At 43.7% G+C, this 26,746-nt stretch overlaps 1 protein-coding gene across 1 annotated transcript in view; it reads left to right on the plus strand.

The window, feature by feature from the left end:
• Positions 1–4,211: 4,211 nt before the first annotated feature.
• Positions 4,212–26,746, plus strand: part of ERGIC1 (endoplasmic reticulum-golgi intermediate compartment 1) — a 99,203-nt gene continuing 76,668 nt past the window's right edge. Inside the window, exon 1 of the mRNA XM_075068106.1 lies at positions 4,212–4,321. Coding sequence (XP_074924207.1) covers positions 4,302–4,321 — 20 coding nt within the window. The 5' untranslated portion in view covers positions 4,212–4,301. The remainder of the gene's footprint in view (positions 4,322–26,746) is intronic.

The following is a 26,746-nucleotide window of genomic DNA, read 5'->3' on the forward strand; positions in this document are numbered from 1 at the left end:
TTTTACTCATTCCCAGGGGTTGTGCGGATATGTCCTTCAGTCTAACCCCCGTCTAGTTTCACATTAGTCACGAGAGGACATAGAATGCCATATCTGGTCAACAAAGGTCATGTCGCCCTGTTCTGTCTTTGAAGTGGCCAAGGCCAGGTGCCCCAGAGGAGATGAACAGAGGCTAGGGGACTCCTGCCATTCTGGCTATGCCATTGAGGACCTTCCTCATGATTTATCTAGTTCTCTTTGACTCTTTTTATGTCTTGGCTTCACAATATCCCTGGCAGGAGTTCCAAGTTGACTGTGCATTGTGTGCCGTATACTTCCTTTTGTTTGTTTTAAAGCTGCGTTTATTTTCTATATGTGGGTGGCGCTATTCTTGTGTTATGAGGAGAAACTTCCTATTTACTTCTCACACAGTCTGGATTTTATCGCGCTCTTATAGTCCCCTTATCATCTTTTTTTTAAGCTGAAACGTCAGACTTCTTATCTCCTTTCATATGTCGCCGTTCCCTTCTCCCTAATCATTTTTGTTTGCCCTTTTGATCTTTCCAGTATATCTTTTTTGAGTGGGCAACAATCTGCAGCAATATTAAGCTGTGAGCGTTACCATTTTTTCTCGAGGCAATGATATTTGCTGATTTATCCTTTCTTATGATTCCAATTCTTTCACTTTTTTTTTTAATGCCACTGTGCATTGACGTGGTTGTTTTTAGAGGACTATCCCCATGAGTCCGAAGATATCTCTCTGCTGTGTACAAGTATTTAGACCCCATCTTTTCTATGTATAGTTGGGAGTCGTTTTTCAATGTGCATACTTTGCATTTTATCAACTTGATTCCTGCCATTTTGTTGCCCAGGAAGCCGTTTTGAGGATCCTTTTGTAGCTCTTCGCAGTCGCTTGGACTTAACATCGTGCACTGTGTATCTCTGCATTTTTGCACCTCAACGTTACCCATTTTCCAGGTCATTTAAGTATGTTTTTATTGTTTTTTTTTTTTTGTTTTTTTTTTTTTTTTTTTTTGTTTAATTTTGTATTTTTTTTTTTTTTTTTTTTTTTTTTTTTTTTTTTTTATTTTTTTTTTTTTTTGTTTTTTTTTTTTTTTTTTTTTTTTATTTTATTTTTTTTTTTTTTTTGTTTTTTTTATTTTTTTTTTTTTTTTTTTTTTTTTATTTTTTGTTTTTTTTGAATTTTTTTTTTTTTTTTTTTTTTTTTTGTTTTTTTTTTTTTTTTTTTATTATTTTTTTTATTTTTTTTTTTGACGGGGTTGTTTTTTTTTTTTTTTTTTTTTTTTTTTTTTTTTTTTTTGTTTTTTTTATTTTTTTTGTTTTTTTTTTTTTTTTTTTTTTGTCTTTTTCTTTTTTTTTGTTTTTTTTATTTATATTTTTTTTCTTTTAGTTTTTTTTTTTTTTTGTTTTATGGATAGTTGATCGGACTGAGACCGTACGGACTCTCGGACACTATTACTTCTCTCCTTCTGAAATGCTTTATTCTTCCCATTTGTTTCTTCTTTTTACGATTAATCGATAAGCGCTTTCTCTCTATTCCATCGCGGCTATTTGCTAGAGTCTTTGGTGTAGGGATATTGTCAACCTGTTTCTGAAAATCTAACTCTGTACCACTGGATTCCCTTGTCACTGTCTTGACCCTCAAAGATTCTAGTAGGTTAGGTGAGGGGCATGTTTCCTTTCCAAACCTTGTTGCTCTTTCCCAACAATTGTGTTCATCATAGTTGACATTCATGTTCTTTGACTAGTTTTCCCTCACGTTTGCTCATATTAAGTTTTCAACCCTTCCCTAGGCCTCTTTCAGCTAATGGATTCCCATTCGGTGTTTTTGAATGTCGCTTAACTCTTGTTCTAACCATGCTTGGTTCCTGTAGCACCCGAGAAGAGTAAATGGAGAACGAGTGGGTCATGGGGGCGAGTGCGAGACATTGAGCAAGTGATGCAGTGGTGAACACCATGCGAAGGCGTGTGTATTTGACGAAGTTCTGTGCCTTTCCTCTTCCTTGGATCCTTTTTTCATTAACCAAGGGAGAAGATATTTGGCTGTCCCATGTGTTCTTTCTGTTAAAAACAAGTCTGTGGTATTCTAACTAACCATGTATTGGGCATAACTTTCATTGTGTGATAACACTTCGTCAATCATCTGGTGCCGTCTGCGAGTGGGTAGTATTCACTCATGACAGTTATGCTTCAAATGTTGTCTGTTGTTTTAAGTGCCCAGGACTCTTAGTGCTTTAAGATCGATACACGGCTACCCGTACTTTTTCTTTGCTGTGATTACTTAGTGTGCTGGTGAAACCCTTTGTCTCCTCTTTTCTAGTTAGCCCCAGCGCACAGGGCCTGGGGGTCGGGGGCTGCTTTGGCCGATTCGCGATTCCTGGGATCAGGCCAGCCTAGAGGGCCGCGACTTAGGCACTTTTTAAATTTTCTTTTTTTTTTTTACTTCGCTGGCTGAGGTCTGTTCCGCGGTACTTTCAGGCCCGCTTCCTGGCAGGCCTTACAGGCGCTCCGCACTCGCTGTGGACCGCGCGCCCGACCGCGGGCGGACGCATGGAGGCATGGCACGCCGCCCTGCGGCCCCGGCTGCAGGCCCCGTTGCCGGCAGACGGCAAGCTGTCCGTGGCCCCGGTGGTCCGATGCTGAGCGCGGGCAGCCTGCTCGCTGGCTGGAGGTCCGGCCCTTTAATACGCTCAAAGGCCTGGGATAGTGGGCGGGTCTGGGGCCGTTAAAGGGCGGGCTTCAGCTGTCTTGCCCCATCCTTAAATCTGGCGGCCCGCGCCATGTACCTCCAGCGGTCCTGCGGCTATTTAAAGGTCCGGGGCGGGTCACGGAGCCCCTCGGGCCTTTTAAATACCCCAGAGCTGGCGCTAGGCGGTGAGGCTTGGGAGCTATTTCAAGGGCCGGGGCTCCAGGCCTTGCTGCACCCCTGCCTGCCCACAGCCCTGCCCCCCTGCCCGCGAGCCGCTCTCACCACTTGCCACCAGCCAGCCCCTTGCCCAACTCCCGGCCGCCTGTTCCAGCCACCCCTGCACACACCCCGTGTGCCCTGCCCAAGCCCAGCCCGCTTCCCCAAGCCTGCGCCGCACACAGGCTGCACCCCTGCCCCACCGAGCCCCAACCCCCTGCCCTGTCTCCAGCCAAACCCACTGCACTCCCCTGCCTGAAGCCAGCCAGTTCCGTACTTCTCTGTCTCCAGCCCTCCCAACCCCTACTGCATCTCCCTGCGGCCCTGCCTGAAGCCAGCCCACCCCACACAACCCTGTCTCCAGCCAGCCCTGCACCCCTTGCCCTGCCTGCAGCTAGACCCTACCTCCAGTCAGCCCCTGCCCTGCCTCCAACCAGACCCATGTCCACTGCTGCCCTGCAGTTCCCAGGGCAGTAACCCTGGGAACCTGCTTCAGTGAGGGGGGCAGGGAGCAGCTGGGACCCATATATGTGCACACGTGCAGGGCGTGGCAGGGACCCACACATGTGAAATGGCAGTCATTAATAAGCAATCAACAGCATATATGATGCAATGTACATAATATATAATTGTATTATTTATATAGTTATGGAAAGTAAATAATACATGGAAGAAATGAAAGGCTTTTTTTTTTACACTTTTTTTTTTTAAGTCATCCCTGCCAGGGCCCCGCCAAAAATGTTCAAATTGGGCCCCGCACTTCCTACATCCGGCCCTGCCTGGGGTTATCCTTACACCTTCCTCTGAAGCCTCAGGTGCTTTTCCAGTTTCCACTTACTGCTGGACACAGAGCTGATCTGAAGCATCCCCATCAAAGACAGGCTGCAGTTTACTGGGCCCATGCTCTCCCTGCAGTGCAGCCCCAACTACTCCTGTGGTAGCTCATTGTGTAAGGAGAGTGATTATTATAGTATTTCTTGTCTGGGCTGAAAGGCCCCTAGGGAGATAAGGCTCGCTGTGCTAGGCGCTGTACAAACAGGCAGTGCTTACCCAAAAAGCTCACGAGGCGGGGGGGCGGCAGAGACACAGAGAGGGAAGGCCCTTGTCCAGGGTCCTCCAGCAGGGCAGTGGCACAGCTAGCTCTCCTGAGTGCCAGCCCGGGACCAGGGATCGGCTTCTCCAGGCCGCGGAGCTGCCCCGCCGCCTGCCCCCGGCCGGCCTCTCCTGGCCCTTTAACTCGCCGGCGGAAGCGGCCGCCGTGGCCGGTGCCGGCTGCCCAATGGGGATGCGGTTCGCGGCCCATCACTTCCTGGCCCTGCAGCCGGGCCGGCACGAGCGAGGCCGAGGGAGCCGGGTCGGGGGAGGGGCCGGAGGCTGCGCCGCACTCGCCACCAACATGCCCTTTGACTTCAGGAGGTGAGTGCGGGGCGCCCCCGTCCCGCCCCCCAGCGCGCGGGGAGGGCCCGGGGGCTCTTTGCGCGCCGACCTTACCGCGGGGCGAGCCCGGGCTCTAGGGCCCCTAGTGCTCGGGGGCGGGGGACACCCGTGACCCGGGGCCTCCCATGCTGTCCGCGGCGATATCCACCGGGGCGTCACGCGCTGGGGGAGGGGTCGATGTAGCCCCTTCCCTCCAGCCGTGCATGGTGTGGGGGAAGAAAAGAGTCACAGGACCCTTGCAGCCCTGGGCACCTTGGGGCTGCTCCTCCTCCCTGAGCTGGTGACTTGTTCTTCAGGGACTGTCTTCCCTTGCAGAGTGCAGAGCACAGTTGTGTCCGTTCACCAGCTAAACCTGGCCTGGGCTCATCTGGGGAAGCTCAACGCCCCCACCCTCTGAGCGCTTCCTCCCACGTGTACGTTAGTTCCCAGGGTGCAACCTGTGCGAGTGTCTCGCAGGCACTGGGTAGTGTTCGCTGAAGCAGAGGTAGGGGTGTGATATTTGTGCAAGAAAACATGTTATTATATAACACCATAAATGTGCCCCGTGCTTTCCAAAAACAAGGTGAGGTCCTGACCCAAATTACTTATGACCTCACATGGGCTGAAATGAAACACAAGCTGCAGAGCAGGCTGGGGATAGGGTGTGGAGGCCGCCTTGAGGCTGGGGTTGGTAGAATGCCACGGGAAGGGGACTAGATTTTGAGAGGGAAGGTGCATGGGAAGTTGGAGGTTCTTCCAAAGTGCTGTTATGTAATAATGTTGTGTAAAGAGGGTGTTGATGACCTTTGTAGAGCGTTTTGAGGGCATGTGGGCATGCTGGGTTGGGATTTCTAAGCTGGCTCAGTGGAGGGGATGCTTCATTACTTTAGACACAGACAATAACAAAAGAGTTGAGTTGAGCACTCTGCCTTCTCTTCCTCTCCTTGCAAGGAGACACACTGACAGGTCTTTGATCCCAGTATAATGCTCTTACCAAGCTAAAGCTTCTCTAGGGGGCTGCCTGATAAAATAAGGGTACATATAACTAAAGCTTTGTGTGTTGTTGATACTGACAGTATTGAAATTTTTATCATTCAAAACAGCATGGACATCTCAACCTGTACTCACCTGCATTCCTGTTAGATAAACTATGTCTTGAGATGGAGACCTATAAAAGAGATTGCCATGCATGCTTCATATAGTCTCACAGATACTTAGATTCATACTCAGACTTGAAAAACAACAAGGAATCTGGTGGCACCTTAAAGACTAGCCTTTAAGGTGCCACCAGACTCCGTGTTGTTTTTGTGGATACAGACATGGCTACCCCCTGATTCAAAAAGCTTGATTAACATGGACTCGAGGTTGCGTTGGCAAAATCGTTCCCTGTGGTCCTTGTGCTCTTCCAGAGCATGAGCTTTTAATTCCCCAAACTTGCACTGGAAGAACAGAAAATGTGCAGTTAAGGTGTCCTCATGTGCCCCTTACAAGAGCGTTGGGCTTACAATTAAAGCTGCAAAGTAAACATTGGAGAACTGAGAGAAGAGAAAGTTAAGATGATACTTCCCCCTTAAGAAGCTCTAGAACCTTAGTTGAGCCCCCTTTGAGATACCTTTGATTTCAGGAGGTGAGATGCTAGGAGGAACTGGAAACATCACAGTACCTTACCTCTCCCAAACAAAACTGTCATTTTCTCTGTGCCCACCATAACTTGAAATCAGGACTCTTATTTATACAGTTCGGTGGGATTTTCTTTGTGTTCTGTGAGGCACTATTGATCCAGTGGGTAATTGCTTCTGGTGGAATGAGCACAACAGAGTATTGCTGAGCTGGAAACAATGCAGTTTCACTGAGTCCTACTAGATTTTGGGGGGTCTGTGACTTCAAAGCTCCCTGTCTGATTTGCGTGACATTGGTGATAGAATTATTCCTCAGCTTTGGAGATAGGCTGCTAATTTCAAACCTCATAGGCCTCTATTTGCAGACAGTAGAAGTGTGTGGAAAAATAGGGCTTATAATGGGATCTGGAGCAACTGCTATAATAGTATGTGAAGGAAGTGTGTTTCAGGTGGCTTGATAAATGCAATTCTCTTGTTCCAAAGTTTCAAAACCCATGTGGAAACACAATCTCACTAAAATAAAGGACAGGGCTGACGATTCACAGCACAATGAGACAGAGAAATTAAATAAATCTGGGGTTATAAGGTTTGATCCAAACTTCCCTAAAATTTAGGGGTGTTGGTTCAGAGCGATTTTTTGAGACTTCAAAGTCATAGATAAACTTTGCATTCTTTGTTTCTTGGCAACCCAGAGGGCTAAAAATAGACTTTTTTAACACGTCATCTTACATAATGTAAACTAAAAAAACCCAACTGTTTAGCTTTCATCTAAGATGACAATCATAAAATTGTCAAACTGGTATATCCCAGAAACCAGTCGTTTTATGGTACAGAAATTAATTGTCATGTCTGACAAAATAAAACTATGCAGTGTTGTTGCAGCCATGTTGGTCCCAGGATATTAGCGAGACAAGGTGCGTGAGGTAATATCTTCTATTGGACCAACTTCTGTTGGTGAGAGACAAATTTTCAAACTACTCAGAGTCCTTCTGTAAGAACTATGTTGCCCTGTAAAGTAGCTCTAGATAGAGTGGATTGCAGTAGTCTGGACTGGAGAAGATAAAGGTATGAGTGGAGTGAGGTCTTCATCTGCCAGGAAAAAAAACACAACCTTTTGGCCATCCAAACATGAAGGAATGTGTATTTGCTGCCCTGAATAGAGATGAGACCAAGACTACAAATCATCTTGAGAAGCTGTGGCTGTAGCTGGTCTTATCTCCTAGATCAGTAATGACCAAAATTGGCCTTTTCACAGCTTTTCAGCAACCAGCATATACAGTGAGCTGGTGAGCCCCAATCCATCTACTAGTGGACGTGGATACATGTCACAGACACTAATAATTGCATGAGAGGCCAAAGTCTGAAGAGCCTATGAAGACTGAACATCGCACCAGGATTCAGGTGCATTGGTGGGGGGCAGTGTGGGGAAAGCTTGTGCTGTTGCCTGTGCTCCGTGCAGTATCTGTCTGTGGATAAATAGAACTTTTATCTCCTGTGCTGTCAAGCTATCCATTTTCAAGAACACCAAATTCATTTCAATTTAAAATATAACGAAATGTGTTCACTTGAAATTCATTTGGAATAAATGAACAACCACTCTGGCCCAGAGAATATTAGCGTTTTAATAATACTTGAGCACTTATCTAGTGCTTTTCATCTTCACAGCATTTTATACATAGGGACTAATCCTGCAATGTCTGTGAAGTAGGTAAGCAATTAAGCCTTACTTTATAGGTTGAAATCTTTGGGTCACTGCTTTGGGTCTGCATTGTTAAGACTGAAGCACGTGTCATTGGGTACATGCCCTTCTGACAGAACATCTTATCCTAGTAATGCACACAGCCTCCCTGCCTTTTTATTTTCTCAGCCAAAATTTGGCTACAAATGGAATACAAATGTTTCTACACGTACCCTGATCTCGGTTTTTCATGTCAAAACACCTGCATCCCACACCACCCTTTCTACTACAGTTGCCAAACAACTGGGGCTGCAGGTTTTATGGGGGGCTGCAGATGTTTCTAGGGACCCAGGCTGCCTCAATGTGCAACTTCTGTGAAAGTTAGAAGCATGCCTAAGTGAAAATGTAACTTTGGCCCATCTTGAATGGGGATGGTAGGGCAAAAACTTGTCTAATGCATGATGTAACAGCTTGCATTAGCTGCTTCTGCAGAGAGCAGCATCTCTGAGAGGAAAGAGATCTTGGCATTTTAAATGTTCTTCATAATTCTCAGGACAATGAACAGGTCAAAAATAGCGTGTCTGTGTGTTGGAAACTAGGTAACAAGGTGAAGAGAGAAACTTTGCCACATGTATTATTGTTGTCCTTGTGGCTGACTGCTTTTCTGGTGTCTGGTAGTTCTCATTTCAAAGCAAGTCACAGATGGCTGTGGAGTAGCCACTGAGGCTTTTGAATTCTTTCAAGTCCATTAAACTGCTGTTATTCAGCCTACGAGCAAGTATAAACTAGAGGAGCTGTAACTTGGATCTTGTTTTAACTGGGCAATTCTGAAGTTATGTGCTAACAGATCCAAGTGCTCTGCTATTTTGGCATTGGATAGTAAATCACCATTTATAGCTAATGGAGGAATTCAGAACTTACTTCCCATCATTTAATAATTTTGCTGGTTTTTTTATTGCTTGATGATGTGAGTGGAATAGAGCTCACCAGTACATTGGGCACAGGTTTCAGAGGCATGGGGAAGGAGCCAGACTTACAGCGGATTTAGATTTAAATGTTAAGGGCTTGTCTACACTAGAAAAGGTTTGCCTTTACCTGTATAGCTGTATCAGCAAATCCTCACATTTTTTGCCTGTGTAGCTTAACCGAGTTCCCTGAGCAAAATGAGCTGTACTGGCAAAAGCATTTTTGTACAAGTATGACTGTATCTATACCAGGGCTTTTGCCGGTATAAAAAAAGTCACACTCCTTAACCAAAATTACTATATTGTACTAGCAGAAGTTTCTAGTGTAGACTTGGCTTTAGACTGGAAGTGCTCAGAGGCAGGAGCTGTCTCTTATTCTGTTGGTATGGAGCCTAGCACAATGGAGCCCTATTCTCAGTTGGCCCCTAAGCACAATTATAATAAATGTGGTGTGGTTTGTTTTGTTTTTTTTAAAGGAGGCTGTCCCTGGGATGACTATTGTAATCCACACTTTAAAACATATTTTTTGTTGGAGGATGAGCAAATGTTTGCTTCAGTTTCTGTGTCTTTCCTGAGCCAGTAGGACCATCTCAAATTGAAGTTGACGTGCTTTCAACCTTGTTGCTTTTAGTGGAGGGTAAAGCATGTATGTTTTGGTGGTGGTTTTTTCTTAACGTTTAAACCCATCCGTTGTGATGGCTAATGGACAAAGTGATGCTTGAATTAGCCAGCCTGGAGTATATGAGAAACTGGTGAAGCAGATTGCAGCAGGAACTATAGGGCAGTGTTATGTTGCCCTTTTTCTCTCCCTCTCTACCCCAAATATTAAAAAGTGACTTCAGACAGATAGATTATTGACTATAAAATCTTACAAAATTTCTCTTCTGAATTCTGAGATTCCATGAAGAACTTCTGCATTCACTTGTGAGCCCCAAGGAAAGAGCTTTGTTTTCAGTCCTCAAACTTCTGAAGAAGACACACACACACCTTTCCCTCTGAACTCCTTTTTCTTTGACAGACTCATAAGGGTTGCAAGCCAAAATCCTGCTGTGACACTCAAAATGCTGGTTAGTTGGGAGTTGGGTTAACATCTTTTCCGTATCCTCTTTTCTATAAATTCACCATTGGTATATTTTTGAATAGAGTTCCTGACCAAATGACACATCGCTATTTCCAGATCAATATCAAATGCTTAATGGAAATGTACATAGTTGGTCGATAGTTCTAATTTGGAGTCTCCAAGGTGCTTGGTAGGGACTCAAATGAGTCTGTATTGCTGATAGTCCAGTAGTAGTTTGCACTGCACCAATCTGTCTGTTTGCTCTTGCTATGTATTGTTTAACTAGCTGTATTAATGCACAGTGGTAGTTCATTTGGCAAAAACACACTTTTTCAAGCAAGCTCCGAGTGCCCTTTGTGTAGAATATAAAGTGCTGGTGCTAGGTAGCAGTGGGTGTGTATTTCCGTAAGGGTGGGGAATTAATGCCAGCTTTCCACTTCTGTGGCTTTTTGCTGATGAGATGAGTTGGGCTTATTTTTTTGCTTTAGAATCACAGTGTGTAAACCTTGGTATGTGCCCTACAGTAAATTAACCTCAAAGTGGCAATTCTTCAACAAAAAGACTTCAAAAACAGACTCCAATGTAAAGCTGCAGAAATGGAATTAATTTGCAAACTAGATACCATCAGATTAGGCCTGAATAAAGACTGGGAGTGGCTGGGTCACTACAAAACCTGAACTTAATTTCCCCAATACTAATTTCTCCCTATTGTTACTCACACCTCCTTGTCAACTTTCTGTAATGAGCCACTCTCTTACCACTTCAGAAGTTATTTTTCCTCGCTTGGTATCCTGCTGTTAATTGATTTATCTCATTAGACTGACCTAACACTTGGTAAAGCACCCCCATCCTTTCATGTATTTATACCTGCTCCTGTATTTTTTACTTCATACTTCTGATGAAGTGGGTTCCAGCCCATGAAAGCTTATGCCCAAATAAATTTGTTAGTCTCTAAGGTGCCACAGGGCCTCTCTTTTTTTAGTGACAATAATTCCTGATGTTCATATCATGCCTTTATTCAGCAGAATTGGTAAAGGTCCTCCATGGATTCTTGTATATGCTGTACTCTTCTCTCCCTGACCTAATTTATGCATGTATAAGTAAAAACTGTAGTGTTGCTCTGTGCTGTTAAGTAGCTTCTGCTTTACACTCCAGAGAGAGCTGCATTTTTATTAGCTGTTAAAGTGATAACTAAGCACTGGGTTACACAATACTTGTCATTCCATATTTTTTATATGATAACACAGTCACCACTAGGGTGGAAAGGGCTATGTGTTCGCCGGTGATGCAGCACAATGTAGAGTGACACACAACCTCTCCAAATGCACCTGATGTGGGAACCCTATGTAATTGCCAGAGTTTGGTATCAGTCAGGATACTGCCTTGCCCTCAACTTTATTTAAAATAAACAAGATATCGTTGGTGGAGAATTGAGGGGAATTATTGTGAAATCTTGGGAGTTAACTAGACAAGGGAGAACCTGAGCAATTATTGGGATGTGCAGAACCTCTGGAAGTGTCAAGAACTTTAGTGAATCTTGTGGCATAGGTAATGTGATTACATATGTCCATGTATCCATATATAAATACTACTTTCTTTCCAGGTATTCTTAATACCCCTCTATTCCTTCTAAAATCTAATTGCTCAAGTCAAGGTTTTTACTCCAAACACAGAAGAAAAATATTAAGCTTCAGTTAGCTTTGGCTTGTTTATTCTTGACTTCACTTTACCAAGGTATTTGTCTTTATCAGTTCATTCATTGAAGCCACAATCTTTGTGACGTCACAGTTCATTGACTTGCAAACAGTTGCGTCAGATATTGTGCACAGGATTGTAGCAACACTGCATGAATTAAGCAAGAGTAGTGGAAGCTGAGAGAGCTTAAGTGTAAAACATATGTACAACCTATTGAAAAGATTCATAGATTTTTATGGCCAGAAGGGACCATTAGATCGGTCTGACCTCATGTATGACAGAGGCCACAGCACTTCATCCAGTTACTCCTGTATTGAGCACAAAAGCAGGGAAAACTTAATCTGTGAAAGGCTGGTTGAAATAATCTTTTCCCCATCCACACTGCAAAATCTCCCATGTCCTAAAGCAATTTTCTAAACTCTTGAATGTGTGGATAGTGATCAGTGCTCTGAAATCAGAGTTAATTGGCTAATAACTCTGAGATAGTTTGCTGTTCGGTGACTGAAAACACTCATTGTAAAGAGAGACTTCCGTTGGAGAGTATGTGATAAAAGGTTGGCAGCTTTTGAACTGGTTTTGCAGGTTGTTGTAGCATATAAGAAAAATCTTCCTTAACGAAGCATATTTTAAACTTTTATCAGGAAAATGCACAAGGAGCCAGAAATACAGATTTGATTTTTATAACAAATGAACACTTTGCAGTGGGCGCAAATCCATGTTAAGGTAACAAATCCACTTTCTCAAATCTCTCTTCAATTTTAGTTTGAAATAGTGAGACTTTGAGGTAAGTCATTTGCCCCCCTTCTCCCTGCCATCTGCCTATAGGCCAATCCATGCTCCAGATAAAATACTTTTGGGGATCCTGCTAAAACATTGTTGCAACTTACAGTGTAGATCTGTCTGTAACCATGTTTCCTAACCAGGGTGAAGCCTGGGGGATTGATACTGATGTTTGGTGTATATTTGGAGTAACTTCACAGGTTAGAACTGGGCCTCTGGACTGTCATAAAATTTAGCCTGGTTGGAGAGCACTGATTAAGTCCCATCCAAATTATAAGATGTAACTGTCTCCTCTCCCTTGCTGGCATTTTAGAGTTTGCCTAGCACCTTCGTAAACTTTTCTTGGAAACTGGGTCAGAAACAGGAACTGCACAGAAAGCCAGATGCTGTGTCTGATCTGAGCTAATCCTGTGGTAATACAATCAGTTTCAAAAGGAAATCAAAGGTACTCCCACTGGCTGTGCCTGAGAAGCAGCTCACAGGGTTTGAACACAGTAAGCGGAACTCTTAGCTGTGTGTTTCACCTAAATTTTTTTAGTCCTGCCTGTCCTCATTGCCGCAAAATGTTTGTGATAGAAACATAGCTGTAATAAATGTTCCACAGCAGACAAGCAATGGCTCATATAGGGAATGTTACTGAACCACAACTCTTAATGTTCCATTGGCTTCAATAGATGACTGTAGCACAGCAGGTACAGGAGAATAAATTAGAGGTGTGGATTTTGTGGGGAGGCCATAGTGAAATTGAGATCCTATATAACTATCAAATCTTTCTTTTCTGGTAGGTAAGCTGGGACCGCAATACTGGGCCCCAGCTAAGCCTTTTAAAGAATTAAAAGATGGTCCATGTTCATGTTAATTTAGATGGATGGTTACCAAGTTGAATTCTCTGTAATTGGAAAAGAATACAAAGATCATAGAAGGGTGCTCAGGAATTAAATTCTAATTGGTCTGAAAGGGAAGAGGGTGGCAGGTAAGAGAACCTTATCTAGTAGCTGCACCTTTTCAGCTTTGTTGCAGGATACTTACTGAGATGCTGCTTGATATACCAGCAGCCAGAAAATATTTGGAGCCATATTGGTGTCCTTGGGGAAAGGGGTGTGTTGTGGCATGAAATCTTGCATATTGGGAATGGCATTTGTCCATACAATATTATCCCATTTTACTTTAGGAATGCAGGGGGACTCTGCAGTGCTTTGGGTGTGTGGCTGGGGTCCCACGGGAGCCACACTGAGGTTTCCTAATTAGGGGAAACTGTAAAGAATGGGACAGACAATCCCCAAAGCTGGTGGTCATTCCAGTACTTAGATACACCAAGCTAGCCTCAAAACAGCTTCTGTAATATCTTACTGGTTACCCAGAAACCAAAACACAGTTCCCTTAAAGCAACCCAGCCTTATGCCTCCACACAGACACATAAGTCAAATATGATGAGAATTACTGAAAATCTTATTCATCATATAAGAAACTTCTACCAATTCCAAAGGATCAGACTCATTACCTCCCAAGTTAATGAATATTTCAGATCTTACTCAAGTACATTCTTACAGCCAATTCTTATTAACAAAACTAAAATTTATTAGAAAAGAGAGAATTGATTAAAAGATCAGTATGCATACAGACATGAGTACCATTCTGAGATCAGTTTTATAGTAGAGATGATTAGCTTTGTAGTTGCAAAGAGTTCTTTCAGATTAGTCCATAAGTTTATAAGTCTATTGTTCATATTCAGTGTGATCCAGATTGGACTGGAGATCTCAGTCTTATGACTCAGGCTTCCCCTGCATAAAGTATCAAGCAAATCTGAGATGAAAGGACCGAAGAGTCATTTATACAGTTTTCTAGCAGCTTCTTGACCATACAGTCCTTAGGCAAACAATAAGCAGTCATAGAGACTCTCTCTGAAGTAGACCTATTTCCTAAGCATCACTGGTAATTAGCTACACGGATTAACATAAGGCAATTTATCCATTAAGCCATTTATCACAAACTTTACAGAGATGTATACAGTGACATTATTTCACCCAAGATTCATCTAAATGTTAATACTCCCTTTGATCTCTGAATCAATAGCTATAGTAATAGACAGGAACTGTCTGTTTACATGGCTAACATCTAGCAAGATATAAGTAAACGCATACAATTAGTATCACCTCTAATTCTCTAACAATACAGGTTTGTGTTTCAAAGTTCTAGCCTATCTAACATGGAATGGCCCTAATTACCATTTACATACTTTTCTAACATGTCTCTAAAGACTGAAGCTGGGTCAATTAGCGTGTGAACTGCTTAGCCCTTTCTAGCTATAGGTTACAGGGTGTATACAGTGAGGCAGCATTGTCTAGTAGTTCCTAGAACAAGGGAGAAGGTGTCTGGACTCCTGGGACTCATTCCTGACTCACTCAGCTCTTTGTGGCCTTGAGCAACGAATTTCACCTTTCTTGGCCTCAGTTACCTGATGTCTGAAAGGGACGTATTACTTGCAGAGCACCTTTCATTTGAAGTTCGCACAGTTCTTGTCTCTCTGGGGTAAGAAATGTCGTATTTGGCATTGTATGGTAGGAGCATAATCAGTTGTAGGTCGCAGAGCTCTAGCAATTTCCCTGTTTGGTGTGGAGAAATCTTTGTCTCCTTGAGTGGAGCATGGTTTCTCTGCAAACCATGGCTGTCCAAACCACAACTACAGGTGAGTGTTCCTCTGTCTTTCTCACCTCTTAGCATCCCTCACATGTCCCATTCTCCTGACACAATACTGTCCTTCTCTGTTCAGGAAGACCATGTGAAGTTTGTACTAGCAACAGCTATGTACCACACTTAACATGTTTTCAGTTCTCGTGTGGTACTGATGCTTTCTTTATTTGATCAGATTTTGTTTCATGGCATTGTGGAGTGCAGGACAGCAGTGGAATCTAGCGCTTTTTAGTCTTGGCTCCTAAAGACGAAGTGGACATCCTGCCTGTTGGTTGTGTTAATTGCTTCATTCAGAATTACGTTCTCTCTTGCTTTCAGTCCAGCAGTGAGTTTGGTTCCTTTTAAATACTGGTCCCCTTACTTGAACATTTTTTCTTCATTACATTTTTTCTCTTGTTTTGATGAAGCGCAGTGTGGTTTGCTCACTTTATTTTTTTAAAAAAAATATCTCTCCCTCACATTCTGCCATCCTTCATTTTGACATTTTATTCTCACTGCCTAAAAGGAAAAAAAAATCACTCCGTGGCATGAATCCACAGCCTTGTCTTTCTCAGTCTACAAATACTGTCTCCCTCCTAATTTCCACTGAAATATAGTTGTGCTTGATATATTTTTCCTTTGAAATTATCTGTTCTTTTGCTTCCCCTTAGCCCTCTCTTTTCCATTCTTTCCAACCTCTGAAACAATTTGTTCAGTTGGCACATTTCAATGACAGTGATTTATTTGATATTCCTGGAGGATGGAGAGCAACCCACACAAGCACTTGAACACCAAGATCTCCAAACTCATAACATAATATAGTTGGCAAATAAGGCATAATACAGAATAATATGACTGTTGGAGGAGCAGGGGTAGGAGAACTAGGTTCTTGGCAAAGAAGTCAGTTCAAGAAAGAAACAGAGAATTTGCTTAGCTTTTTGCATCCTCTTACTGAAGTGTTCAAGTGTTGGTGAATGTATCTTTGTTCTAAAAGTAACTTGTTTGGTTTTGTATATTTTTTTTTTCTATAGGCAGTTGTATCTAGGACAGTGGTCTCCAACCTTTTTATGCCCAAGATCGCTTTTTGAATTTAAGGGCAACCCAGGATCTACCCGGCCCCTTCCCCAAAGCACCCCCCTTCACTTGCTCTCCCCCCCCCCACTCACTTTCACTGCGCTGGGGTAGGGGCTTGGGAGGGGGGTGCAGGCTCTGGGCTGGAACTGAGGGGTTCTCAGTGTGGGAGGGGGCTTTGGGCTGAGCTGGGGGCAGGAGGGGGCTCTGGTCTGGGGCAGAGTGTTGAGGTGCAGGAAGGGATACACGGTGCTGGCTCTGGGAGGGGGATCAGGACTGGGCAGGGTGTTGGAGTGCAGGAGGGGGTATAGAGTGCTGGCTCTAGGAGGGGGGTCGGGGCTGGGGTTGGGGGTGCTGGCTCCAGGAGTGGGCTCAGGTCTAGGCATTGGGGTTCGGCCTCCTGCCAGGCAGCACTTACCTCTGGCAGCTCCCAGTTGGTGGTACAGTGTGGCTGCTGCTAAGGCAGGGTCTCTGCCTACCCTGGCCCCACGCCACTCACGGAAGTGGCCAGTGCGCCCCTGTGCCCCCTGGGGGGTGGTGACATGGCTCTCATGCTGCCTGTCTCTGCAAGCACTGCCCCTGCAGCTCCCATTGGCCACAGCTCCCTGTTCCTGGCCAATGGGAGCTGTGGGGGCGGTGCTTGCAGGCAGGAGCAGTGCGCGAAGGGAGAACCCTTGTCTGCCTGCCCCCAGGGCCATGCTGGCCACTTCCAGGAGTGGCATGGGGCCAGGGCAGGCAGGGAGCCTGTCTTAGCAGCAGCCCCGCTGTGCCACCAGAGATTGTGATCAACCGGCTGGTGACCACTGTTCTAGGAGTTCTGTATGAAGATAGACAGTGGGTGCAGGTTATCTAAATAATGACACTGCGATCTGAGCACCACTATACTATGTAAGCACCCACACTACTGCCAGGAGTGTTTCTGATGTCCTCTCCTCCCTGTTCCCTTACAGTCCAGTTATCTACAGGCTGAACTTGTAATGAATGTACTGTCTGTATTAAAACGGAATGTGCCAGTCCTATATAGTGTTAACCTCATTAGCGTGTTCTCAGTACTCCTCCTTGTTTGAGAAACTTCCTCTGTTTTAATGTGTCTTTGGAATCAGAATTAAGAGGAAGGGACTGGCTGGCAGGGAAATCTATTCTTGTCCTTTACCCCAGACCTAAAAGTGCAAAGAGCTATCAGATCAAAGAGGAAGGGCACTGTTGAGAAGTGGTGAGGTGGCAGGAGTGTGTGTATTGTGTAGGTGACTTGTCTTGTGTCAGTACCAACCTCATCTATTTTTAAAACAAACAAGTTAATTTAAAACTACATTAAACCCTCCACCTCCCTGAATTTTCCAGTACATATTGGAACTTGCTTCAAGCAGTTCAGAATAAACTGTTTTCATTGTGTAATTCTGAAACTGAAAAAAGATCATTCTTCTAAAACTGGACTTCTGAAGTACATATTTAATGCAGTATTGTAAATAAGGCCAGTTGGTTGCTTAAGATATTTGCATCTTATCAACTGTTATACAGGTCTAATCTCATAGTGCGTTTTAATAACTTGCTGGTGATTTTAATAAGCAACTTATTCATTCTGCTTTGAATGGGTGTTTGTCCATCTTCACTCAAATATTCAGGGCCAGACTCTGTCTGTGCCTAGTTTGCACGTGTAAATTTTGATTTACAGGAACATGCAGTTTAGCTTACACCGTTTTGAAAACTGGACCTCTATTCAGGAAACCATCCCTGTTCATGATGGCATTTATGGTTAATGCATATGTTCAAGTGCTGTCATGAATCAAGGCCACGGCTCTTAAAGTGCCTATATCATGAGGTTTTCACAAACTCCTTGAGTTTCACTTGTAAAGACCTTCCAAAGTATATATTTAAAAAAATAAACCTTTGTTCTTAGACATTTAGCAGTTATGGAGCTTTTCATTTGTAGATCTCAAAGCACTTTACAAATATAGGTAAGTACACCTCTACCCTGATATAATGCAACCTGATATAACACAAATTGGGATATAACGTGGTAAAACAGTGCTCTGGCAGATCAAAGCAAGTTCAATATAAAGTGGTTTCACGTATAACGCGGTAAGATTTTTTTGGCTCCTGAGGACAGTGTTTTATATTGGGGTAAAGGTGTGTTGTTAGCCCCACTCTACAGGTGGAGAAAGTGAAGAACAAAGGTTAAGTGACTTGACCAAAATCACACAGTGAATCAGTACTGAGAATAGAATAGAATCAGATCTACTAACTTCCAGTCCTTCTTTATAACCACAGGACTACACTCCCTTTATATGTTCCATCTCTCCTGACCACCTCTCCCTCATGTTACACTCTCCCCTCCCATTAGATGGGAAATATGGAAACTGTTGTCTAAACAAAGAGAAGCAGTAGTAAGAACAAGGAACTCCCAAGTTGTTCTTCTGGGTCTGCTACTGATTTCCTGTGTAGTATTGGGCAAGTCCCTTAACCTCTCAGTGTCTGTTTCCTCATCTGTAAAATGATGGTGGTTTAACATTTGCCAACTTCATTGCAGGAAGAATAATTAGTATTTATCAAGCATATATTAGAAGTACAAGGTGTTCTGCCCTGTGTGTCAAAGCTGATAGCTGACTTTGGATGGGGAACAAAGGAACTTCCTGGAAACAAAGGATCTCAAAATAAAATCTTAAATTACTATTTTCCTAAAGATTGGGAAAAGTGGTTTGTACAGCTATAGCTTACCTTTGGCACACAGTTTAAACTAAGGCAATAGGCTGAGGCATTTGTCTTTTTCCTCTCTGCTTTTTGTAAGAGAATTCAGTACTGTTGAAAGGTATGTTCTGGGTTTTTAACAGCTCTGGCGGGTGAAATCCTAGATCTGTCCCCAGAATAGGTACAACGCGGATAGCAATAGTTTGGGGGAAAAAATAGACGACTAAACCATTTTCCCCCATTAACATTTTGTTTGTATTTAAAGCAGGGGTAGGCAACCTATGGCAAGTGTTTGCATGCGAGCTGATTTTTCAGTGGCACTCACACTACCCGGGTCCTGGTCCCTGGTCCGGGGGACTCTGCATTTTAATTTAATTTTAAATGAAGCTTCTTAAACATTTTAAATACCTTATTTACTTTACATACAACAATAGTTTAGTTATATATTATAGATGTATAGAAAGAGACCGTCTATAAATGTTAAAATGTAGTACCGGCACGCGAAACCTTAAATTAGAGTGAATAAATGAAGACTCGGCACACCACTTCTGAAAGGTTGTCAACCTCTGATTTAAAGGGACACCTTCAACTTGAAATTTAACCATTTAAAAAAAAAAAAAAGACACTACACCACTAACCCTTCCTGAGAAATGTGTTTTTTTTGTTTTTGTTTTTACAATCACACTTTTTTTTCCCTCTTCCCCATTTGCTGTGTGAAGCATCAAAATGAGGGGGAAAAGTAACCCTAACCCTACCCAGACTGCTGTAAAATTCACAAAGTAAAGCAACTGGAAGAATAGTAACCTTTTCTCTTATCTGAGTCACTGTGACTTTAGATACGGCTTGCAGCAATAGTAGACAGACAACAACAAAATGAATACGCCACCCCCCAATCAAAACTTCAGAAGTGTGTCTGTGTTTTTCTTTAAATTGATCCTGAAAGTTCATGTTTCAGGGTTTCTGCTGGCCACCTGTAGGGGTCAGGAAGGGATTTAAAAAAAAAAAAAGTCTTTCCTCTGAAGCATCATGGATGGCCATGGCTAGATACAGGACATTGGACAAGGAGAACTCTAAGGTGGCACCAAACATACTCTTTCTCAGGTGCTTGGCTAGCTTGATCGTGCTCATATACATGGGGTTGGGAAGGAATTTCTCCCCTGGTCAGAATGGCAGCGACACTGGGGTTTTTTCACCTTCCTTTGCTGCGTGTGGGTGCAGGGCACCTGCCGGAATTATCTGGGTATAGTTCACATAACCATTTCTGTTCCATTACGGGGGCTTCGGGCATTGGTGCATCTCAGGCAGAGAACAGAAGGGACTGTGATCCGTAATAATTTCATCTCCCGTGGGTTGTAACACTTTGGTCTAATTTTGGTTGTTGGGTTTAGTGTGTGGGTGCTGGGTGGTGTTGGTGGTATGATACAGGAGGTCAGACTAGATGATCTGAGGGTCCCTTTTGACCTTAAATTCTGTGATTCAGATTGCACTGTGCTTGTGCATGGTAATCTCAATGTGAATTGGACACAACTGTTCTGATTGTTTTACCTTTTCCTTTTCCCTCAGGTTGGACAGTTGTCCTAAATGTTGAAAAGTAAATAAGGTTTTTTTAACATTTGTTCTTAGTAATAATAATGGTAAGAAATTTGCTTTTAAAAATGTTTTACCTGACACTCTCCTCCTTTTTGTAAGAAGCTGCTAGGAAGTAAAAAGGGAAGGCTGTACGCCCATAGCCCTCCCCCAACCTCGCATACCCACAGTGCACCCTGGGCAGTCCCGTCCCCCCCCAGCACTTGCAGCTCCCCTTGGACTGCCATCCCCCCCGGGCTGCCACTCCTCCAGCACCTGTGGCGCCACCTGGGCTGCTCCCACGAGCACCCGCGGCACTCCCAAGATTTAGTCAGGGGTATAATACAAATTATGGACAGGTCCTGGGCTGTGAATTTTTGTTTACTGCCGTGACCTGTCCATGACTTTCACTAAAAATGCCCATGACTAAAACGTAGTCTTAGTTATAAGCCACTCAAGATGGCCACCTGTGGTAGAGTGTGTAGCAGCCCTGTTATTCATTGGGCATTGATGGGACTGCTCTAATTGTCTAGCATTCAAGGACTGTTAGCCCATCATTCCTGACAAAGCAAAGATGAATTGTCCCAAAGTCATTGTTTCAGAGCAGTGACCCAAGGAAATGAAACAACAGTTGGTGGTTCTTCGCAACTTGTTTTTCTAGCCCTGCATTGTGTGGCTTGCTTTGTGTGGTAAAATCTGCTCTCTGAGGAGCGCTAGAAGGTTTATGTGTATGTTCTTGTTCCTTTTTCTTGTCTCCCTTTATATAGTTTTTCTAGAACTCTGTAATTTCTCATCTATTTTTTTGTGTTTTGTTTCATTTTTTGGTGTCTTGGCAGAGGAGGTAGTTGTAATGGTGGAACATTAGCACCTCGACATCCCCTCCTTTCATGGAGTTATGCCATGAAAATCTGCATTGTTCTTTTATATTTCCTAGAAGATATGGCGGGAGAGGGGAAACAAGCGTGCACATGTGTTATGTGTGCACATGCATTTGTACACACATGCCCCCCACTGACCATCTTGCATGCTGAACTACCTGGCAAAACATTTAGTGAAGGGCATTTTTCTTTGAATTTAAATGGTGGTGAGCATTCCTCCCCTCGTATCTCAAGTGGTTGAGGAGCTGGAGGAAGGCTTTTAACTCATGCTCCTTCTTGCTTCCAATTCCTATAATACTTTACTTTATTCCCTGACTGTCCTTTGTTTCTCTGTCTTGTTATGACTTTCTCTGTGCCCAGGTAGCTGATGTACCATAGGGGTACAAAAGCTGTTCAGTAAATCAGCTAGCAGATACAGAATGGAGGCCCCAAAAATACCATAGGGAGTTAGGAAGAAAGGCGTGCCTCTCACACCAACTCTGCCATCAGTATGGCTGTCCCCAGCTGTAACTCCCTGAGACTGAAAAAGGCCTCCTCCTAAACTCAGGCCTACTGTGATTCCATGAAGCATGTAGAAGGTGGAAAAAAATATAGTCAGTCCTTCTTTCCTCTCCTCTCCTCTGCCCCCCTAAATCAGGGGTGGGGAAACTGCAGGCTGGATCCGGCCCACGATCTGTTTTAAGCCGACCCACGAGCTGCACCATGTGGCTCGGTCCTGCTTGGCACTCCACCTGGGGCACAGGGTTGGGGGCTGCATCATGCGGCTCCCGGAAGCCACGGTATGACCCCGCTCCGGCTCCTGTGCGCTCCAGTGGGAGCTGCAGGGGCAGTGCTTGTGAAAGGGCAGCGTGCAGAGCCACCTGGCCGTGCCTCCGCATAGGAGCCAGAGAAGGGACATGCCGCTGCCTCCAGGAACCGCTAGAGGTAAGCGTCACTCAGAGCCTGCATCCATTGAGTTTCTCCCCATGCCCCTCCTGCTCTCCAAACCCCTCGACTGCAGCCTGGAGCACCCTTCTGCACCCCAAACCTCTCATCCCCAACCCCACCCTAGAGCCTGTACCCCCAGCCAGAACCTGCACCCATTCCCGCAACTCTGCCCCAGCCCTGATCCCCTTCTGCCCTCCGAACCCCTTGGTCCCAGCGCAGAGCATCCTCCTGCACCCCAAACTCCTCATCTCCAGCTCCACTCCAGAGCCTGCACACCGTCCCACACCGCAACCCCAATTTCATGAGCGTTCATGGCCCACCATACAATTTCTATTTCCTGATGTGGCCCTCGGGCCAAAAAGTTTGCCCACCCCTGCCATGAATACACTGAAGTTTGGGGGAAGGAGGAGCTTCTCAAGGAAACTTGGTGATGACTCTAATCTCCTCCATACAACATCCAGCCTTTGATAAAAACCCTTTCTGGAAATAGAATTATGAATGGAGCCTTTAGCCTGCAAATCATTCTGACTTAATCTGGCCCAAATTTATAGTGATTTTTTTCTCTGTGCTCCCTGTCTCCAGTCCTCAAATTATTAGTTGTATGATTTATGCAAAATGAGCTGGTGGATTCTAAATTCCAAATGGACAGGTACCCACACAAACAGGCGGCCCCTTGGTAGGAAATCTGAACAGAAGCAGAGACTGAATGAGCCATGGTCTGTGAATTCCTTTCTTGGCGCTAGAGGTGCTCCCTCCAGAAAAATATTGAGGTGGTGGTGGCTATGTAGGCGCAGCCTGTTCTTTGGACAAATGGAGAACTTGTTTCTGTAGGGCCATCATTTCAGCTCACTTTACCTGAACAGAAATCCTCCTGAACTAATATTCTTATAAATGCTTTCTAAATTGGGATTGTGGTTGCTCAGTTTTCCCTCAAAACAGCCTGTGTGTTACACAGATGTCTGACTTGATGAATTGCTAGTGATCTTCTGTATTGTGAAATGGCAAATATAAAAACAGGAACTACTACACTGATCTTGGGAGAGTTGATTAGTTGTCCTGGCTGGGTGTATGACATCTGGATTGATTGACCCAACTCCGCTTTCTGAGTGGCACCCTCATGATACAACAGTGCGCAGAAATGCCCAGGGAAGGAGGCAGAGACAGCAATTGGCGAGGATGGTGCATTGGGTGAAGGGGAGGCTGACAAACTCCAAGATTCTGTTTTTTTTTCTTATTTTGAGGCTAAATTCTTCTCTTGCTTAATTTTAAAAGATGATGTGTGTGTCTTCCATGACAGCTGAATAGACATAGTTTCTTGGTCGAGTTCACCAGCAGTTGTTGAGCTTTGTCCTTATGCAGTTGTTACATGAATAATTACAGATAGTTTTGTAGTCTAGAAGGATGTGATCTAAAAACTAATTATAAACAAGCCAAAGTTTAAGTTTCAGAGTAGGAGCCGTGTTATCTGTATCTGCAGAAAGAACAGGAGTACTTGTGGCACCTTAAAGACTAACACATTTATTTGAGCATAAGCTTTCGTGGGCTACAGCCCACCTCATCGGATGCATAGAATGGAACATATAATAAGGAGATATATATACACACACACACATACAGAGAACATGAAAAGGTGGGAGTTGCCCTATCAACTCTAAGAGGCTAATTAAGATGAGCAATTATCAGGAGAAAAAAAAAAACTTTTGTAGTGGTAATCAAGATGGCCAGTTTGACAAGAAAGTGTGAGGATACTTAACATGGGGAAATAGATTCAATGTGTGTAATGGCTCAGCCATTCCCAGTCTCTCTTCAAGCCTAAACTGATGGTATCTAGTTTGCATATTAATTCAAGTTGAGCAGTTTCTTGTTGGAGTCTGTTTTTGAAGCTTTTCTGTTGCAAGATAGCCACCTTTAAATCTGTTACTGAATGGCCAGAGAAGTTGAAGTGTTCTCCTACTGGTTTTTGAATGTTATGATTCCTGATGTCAGATTTGTGTCCATTTATTCTTTTGCATAGAGACTATCCAGTTTGGCCAATGTACGTGGCAGAGGGACATTGCTGGCACGTGATGACATATATCATATTAGTAGAGGTTGCTGTTGAGTATTTACTTCAGGTTTGGGGGCTGTCTGTAAGCGGGGACAGGTCCATCTCCCAAGATCTGTCAGAATGAGGGAACATCTTTCAGGATAGGTTGTAGATATTTGATGATGCACTGGAGAGGTTTTAGTTGGGGGCTGAAGGTGAAGGCTAATGGCATTCTGTTACTTTCTTTGTTGGGCCTGTCCTGTAGTAGGTGACTTCTGGGTACTCTTCTGGCTCTGTCAATCTGTTTTTTCACTTCAGCAGGTGGGTATTGTAGTTTTAAGAATGCTTGATAGAGATCTTGTAGGTGTTTGTCTGTCTGAGGGATTGGCGCAAATGTGGTTGTATCTTAGAGCTTGACTGTAGACAATGGATTGTGTGATGTGTCCTGGATGGAAGCTGGAGGCATGTAGGTAAGTATAGCGGTCAGTAGGTTTCTGGTATGGGGGTATTTATGTGGCCAAAAGAAGACTGACCAGTATGTTTTAATGAGTGAGCTCCCTGTAAGAAATGAGCATGCTCCCTGTCACGTCAGCCAGGCAGTGGCATATGCCTAGATGGATTTTTAACATTCAGACGTTTTCTAAAAAGGAAACATTATACTCAAGCCTTGCTGGATTCTTGATATAAGAGGTCTGTGGAAAAATACTGTTTGGTTCAGCTCTTTTTGGTTTGCAGCGAGGCTCTTGGTGTTGGAGGTTTCTCTCTTAATCTGACTGTCAGGGATGGACATGAATACATAAACATGCACACACATCTTCTCTGGTTTGCAGGAAAGATTTGACCGGGTGAGGGGGCAATAGGGAAAAACAGTATTTGAGATGGATGCACTACCCAGTTCTATTCAAGAGACTACTGCTAGTGCAGTTGTACTGTATACCATTTCATCTTTCTTTGGTTCAATGAATCTGGATTCTTTGGTTCCATAGATCTGAATCTTCTTTTTTGGTATGAAGATCTGTCAAAAATCCAGTCCAAATGCCCTTGAGTGCTTCTAAAGGGAGAAAAACTGTCTGATTTGTAAGCAAAAAGGAAACTGCCAGTTTAGGTAAAAGGAACACGTGACTATTTAAAAAACACATTTCTGTCTCAAAATGTAATATTAATAGGTGAAAGAAGAACTAAAGTTACTAGAACTAAAGTAGATTGAAATATTTTTATATTAAATTTTACATTATGCAATTGATAAAGTGATTGATAAAGTGGGGAGGAGGGATAGCTCAGTGGTTTGAGCATTGGCCTGCTAAACCCAGGGTTGTGAGCTAAATCCTTGAGGGGGCCATTTAGAGGTCTGGAGTGAAAATCTGCCTGGGGATTGGTCCTGCTTTGAGTTAGACTAGATGACCTCCTGAGGTCCCTTCCAGCCCTGTGATTATGTTTTGTCAGGTTTATTGCATTTCTCCTTTTTATAATAATATCCCCTGTTGGTGTGGCTCTTTCACACAGCTACAGAGTTGCATTTGTGTGTGTCTCTGTCTGACCGTTTCCCCAAATGTCTGTAAGGCGACAAAAAAGGACCAGGGAATCCGAGGGCAAATACTTGTTTCACCTGAAACTATTTGTAATCATACTTTTTTTTTTAATTGACAAGATTTCAAGCTGATTGTGTCCTGCGTAGGCTTTGTTTAACAAAATCTACTTCATGTATGTTGAGTTCATTGAAACTTTCTCTTTTGCAATGTTATGAACCTACACAGGAGCAGAGCTGTGCCAGCTCTTTCCGAACAAAGTTGTGAATAGCACAGTTCCATCCAGAGGTAAGAACCTAAGAGCAACCAGGTTCTGAAAATGGCTTTTACCAAATTGTGCCCCCCTCCATGCTGGCAACAAAATTGCACTTGGATGAAACTTTTTAAAGCCGGTTTACTAACCTAGTTTTGAGTGGTGTTTTTTTTTATCCTGGATAGTGTGGCCTAAACATTCAGTGACAGCAAGAATGCCAGGTTTTGGAGCTTGCTTTCTCGGTGTATAAATGGTCCGGTGATATGAGAACGTTTGTGAATGAATTCAGAAAATGCAGTGCTCTACTTGCTCTTGTTCCCCGTCCCACTGCGTAAAGGTGAAATAATCCTATGCAGACAATACTTTGTGGTTCTGTGATGTGGGGGAGCCCCAGGGGCCTCCCATTAGGAAATACCAATAACCAGCCCTAGAGAGTTCTGAGTTCTGTCATGACAGACTGTAGTGCCCTTGCAGTGTGTGGGCTCGATGACTCTTCAGCTTCCCTCTTGAGTGCAGATGTGTCACTGTGAAGTGGGTTTTCCACCACCCTCATTACACACTTCACTACAGTGAGCTGCGTGACTCCCGGGTGATGTTTGAGCACTTCTGTCCAGGAAGCAGGCTCAGCATGACTAGCATAGAGTCGTGTCTCTTTTTATTTAAAAAACCTTATTCTGTGTATGTTGCAGCTGTCGTCCCTCTCACCACCACCACCACTACCTTGTTGATCACTAACATCCCCTCTCCCTGAGCAGGAGCCTATCCTTGACTCAGTATAGTTTATTCTACCCAGGGAGGATGCAAGAGGACTGAGAATGAACTGCCCCAAAAAGTTTTTGGTTCAGGAACAAAGTATTAAGTTTCACAGTTTTTTTCCTTGCCAGGTTTTATCCTATTTTTCTGTTTATTCCTCTAGAGGCCTTATATATATTGAGCTGGCGGAATTAATTTATTTTTTGTAAATTTGATGGTTAATTATAGTTTTTTTTCTGATTTTTATCTTTAAATAAACTTTCACAGTGGTGC

Source organism: Chelonoidis abingdonii, chromosome 7, assembly GCF_003597395.2.
Source record: "Chelonoidis abingdonii isolate Lonesome George chromosome 7, CheloAbing_2.0, whole genome shotgun sequence".
Classification (NCBI taxonomy): Eukaryota; Metazoa; Chordata; order Testudines; family Testudinidae; genus Chelonoidis; species Chelonoidis abingdonii.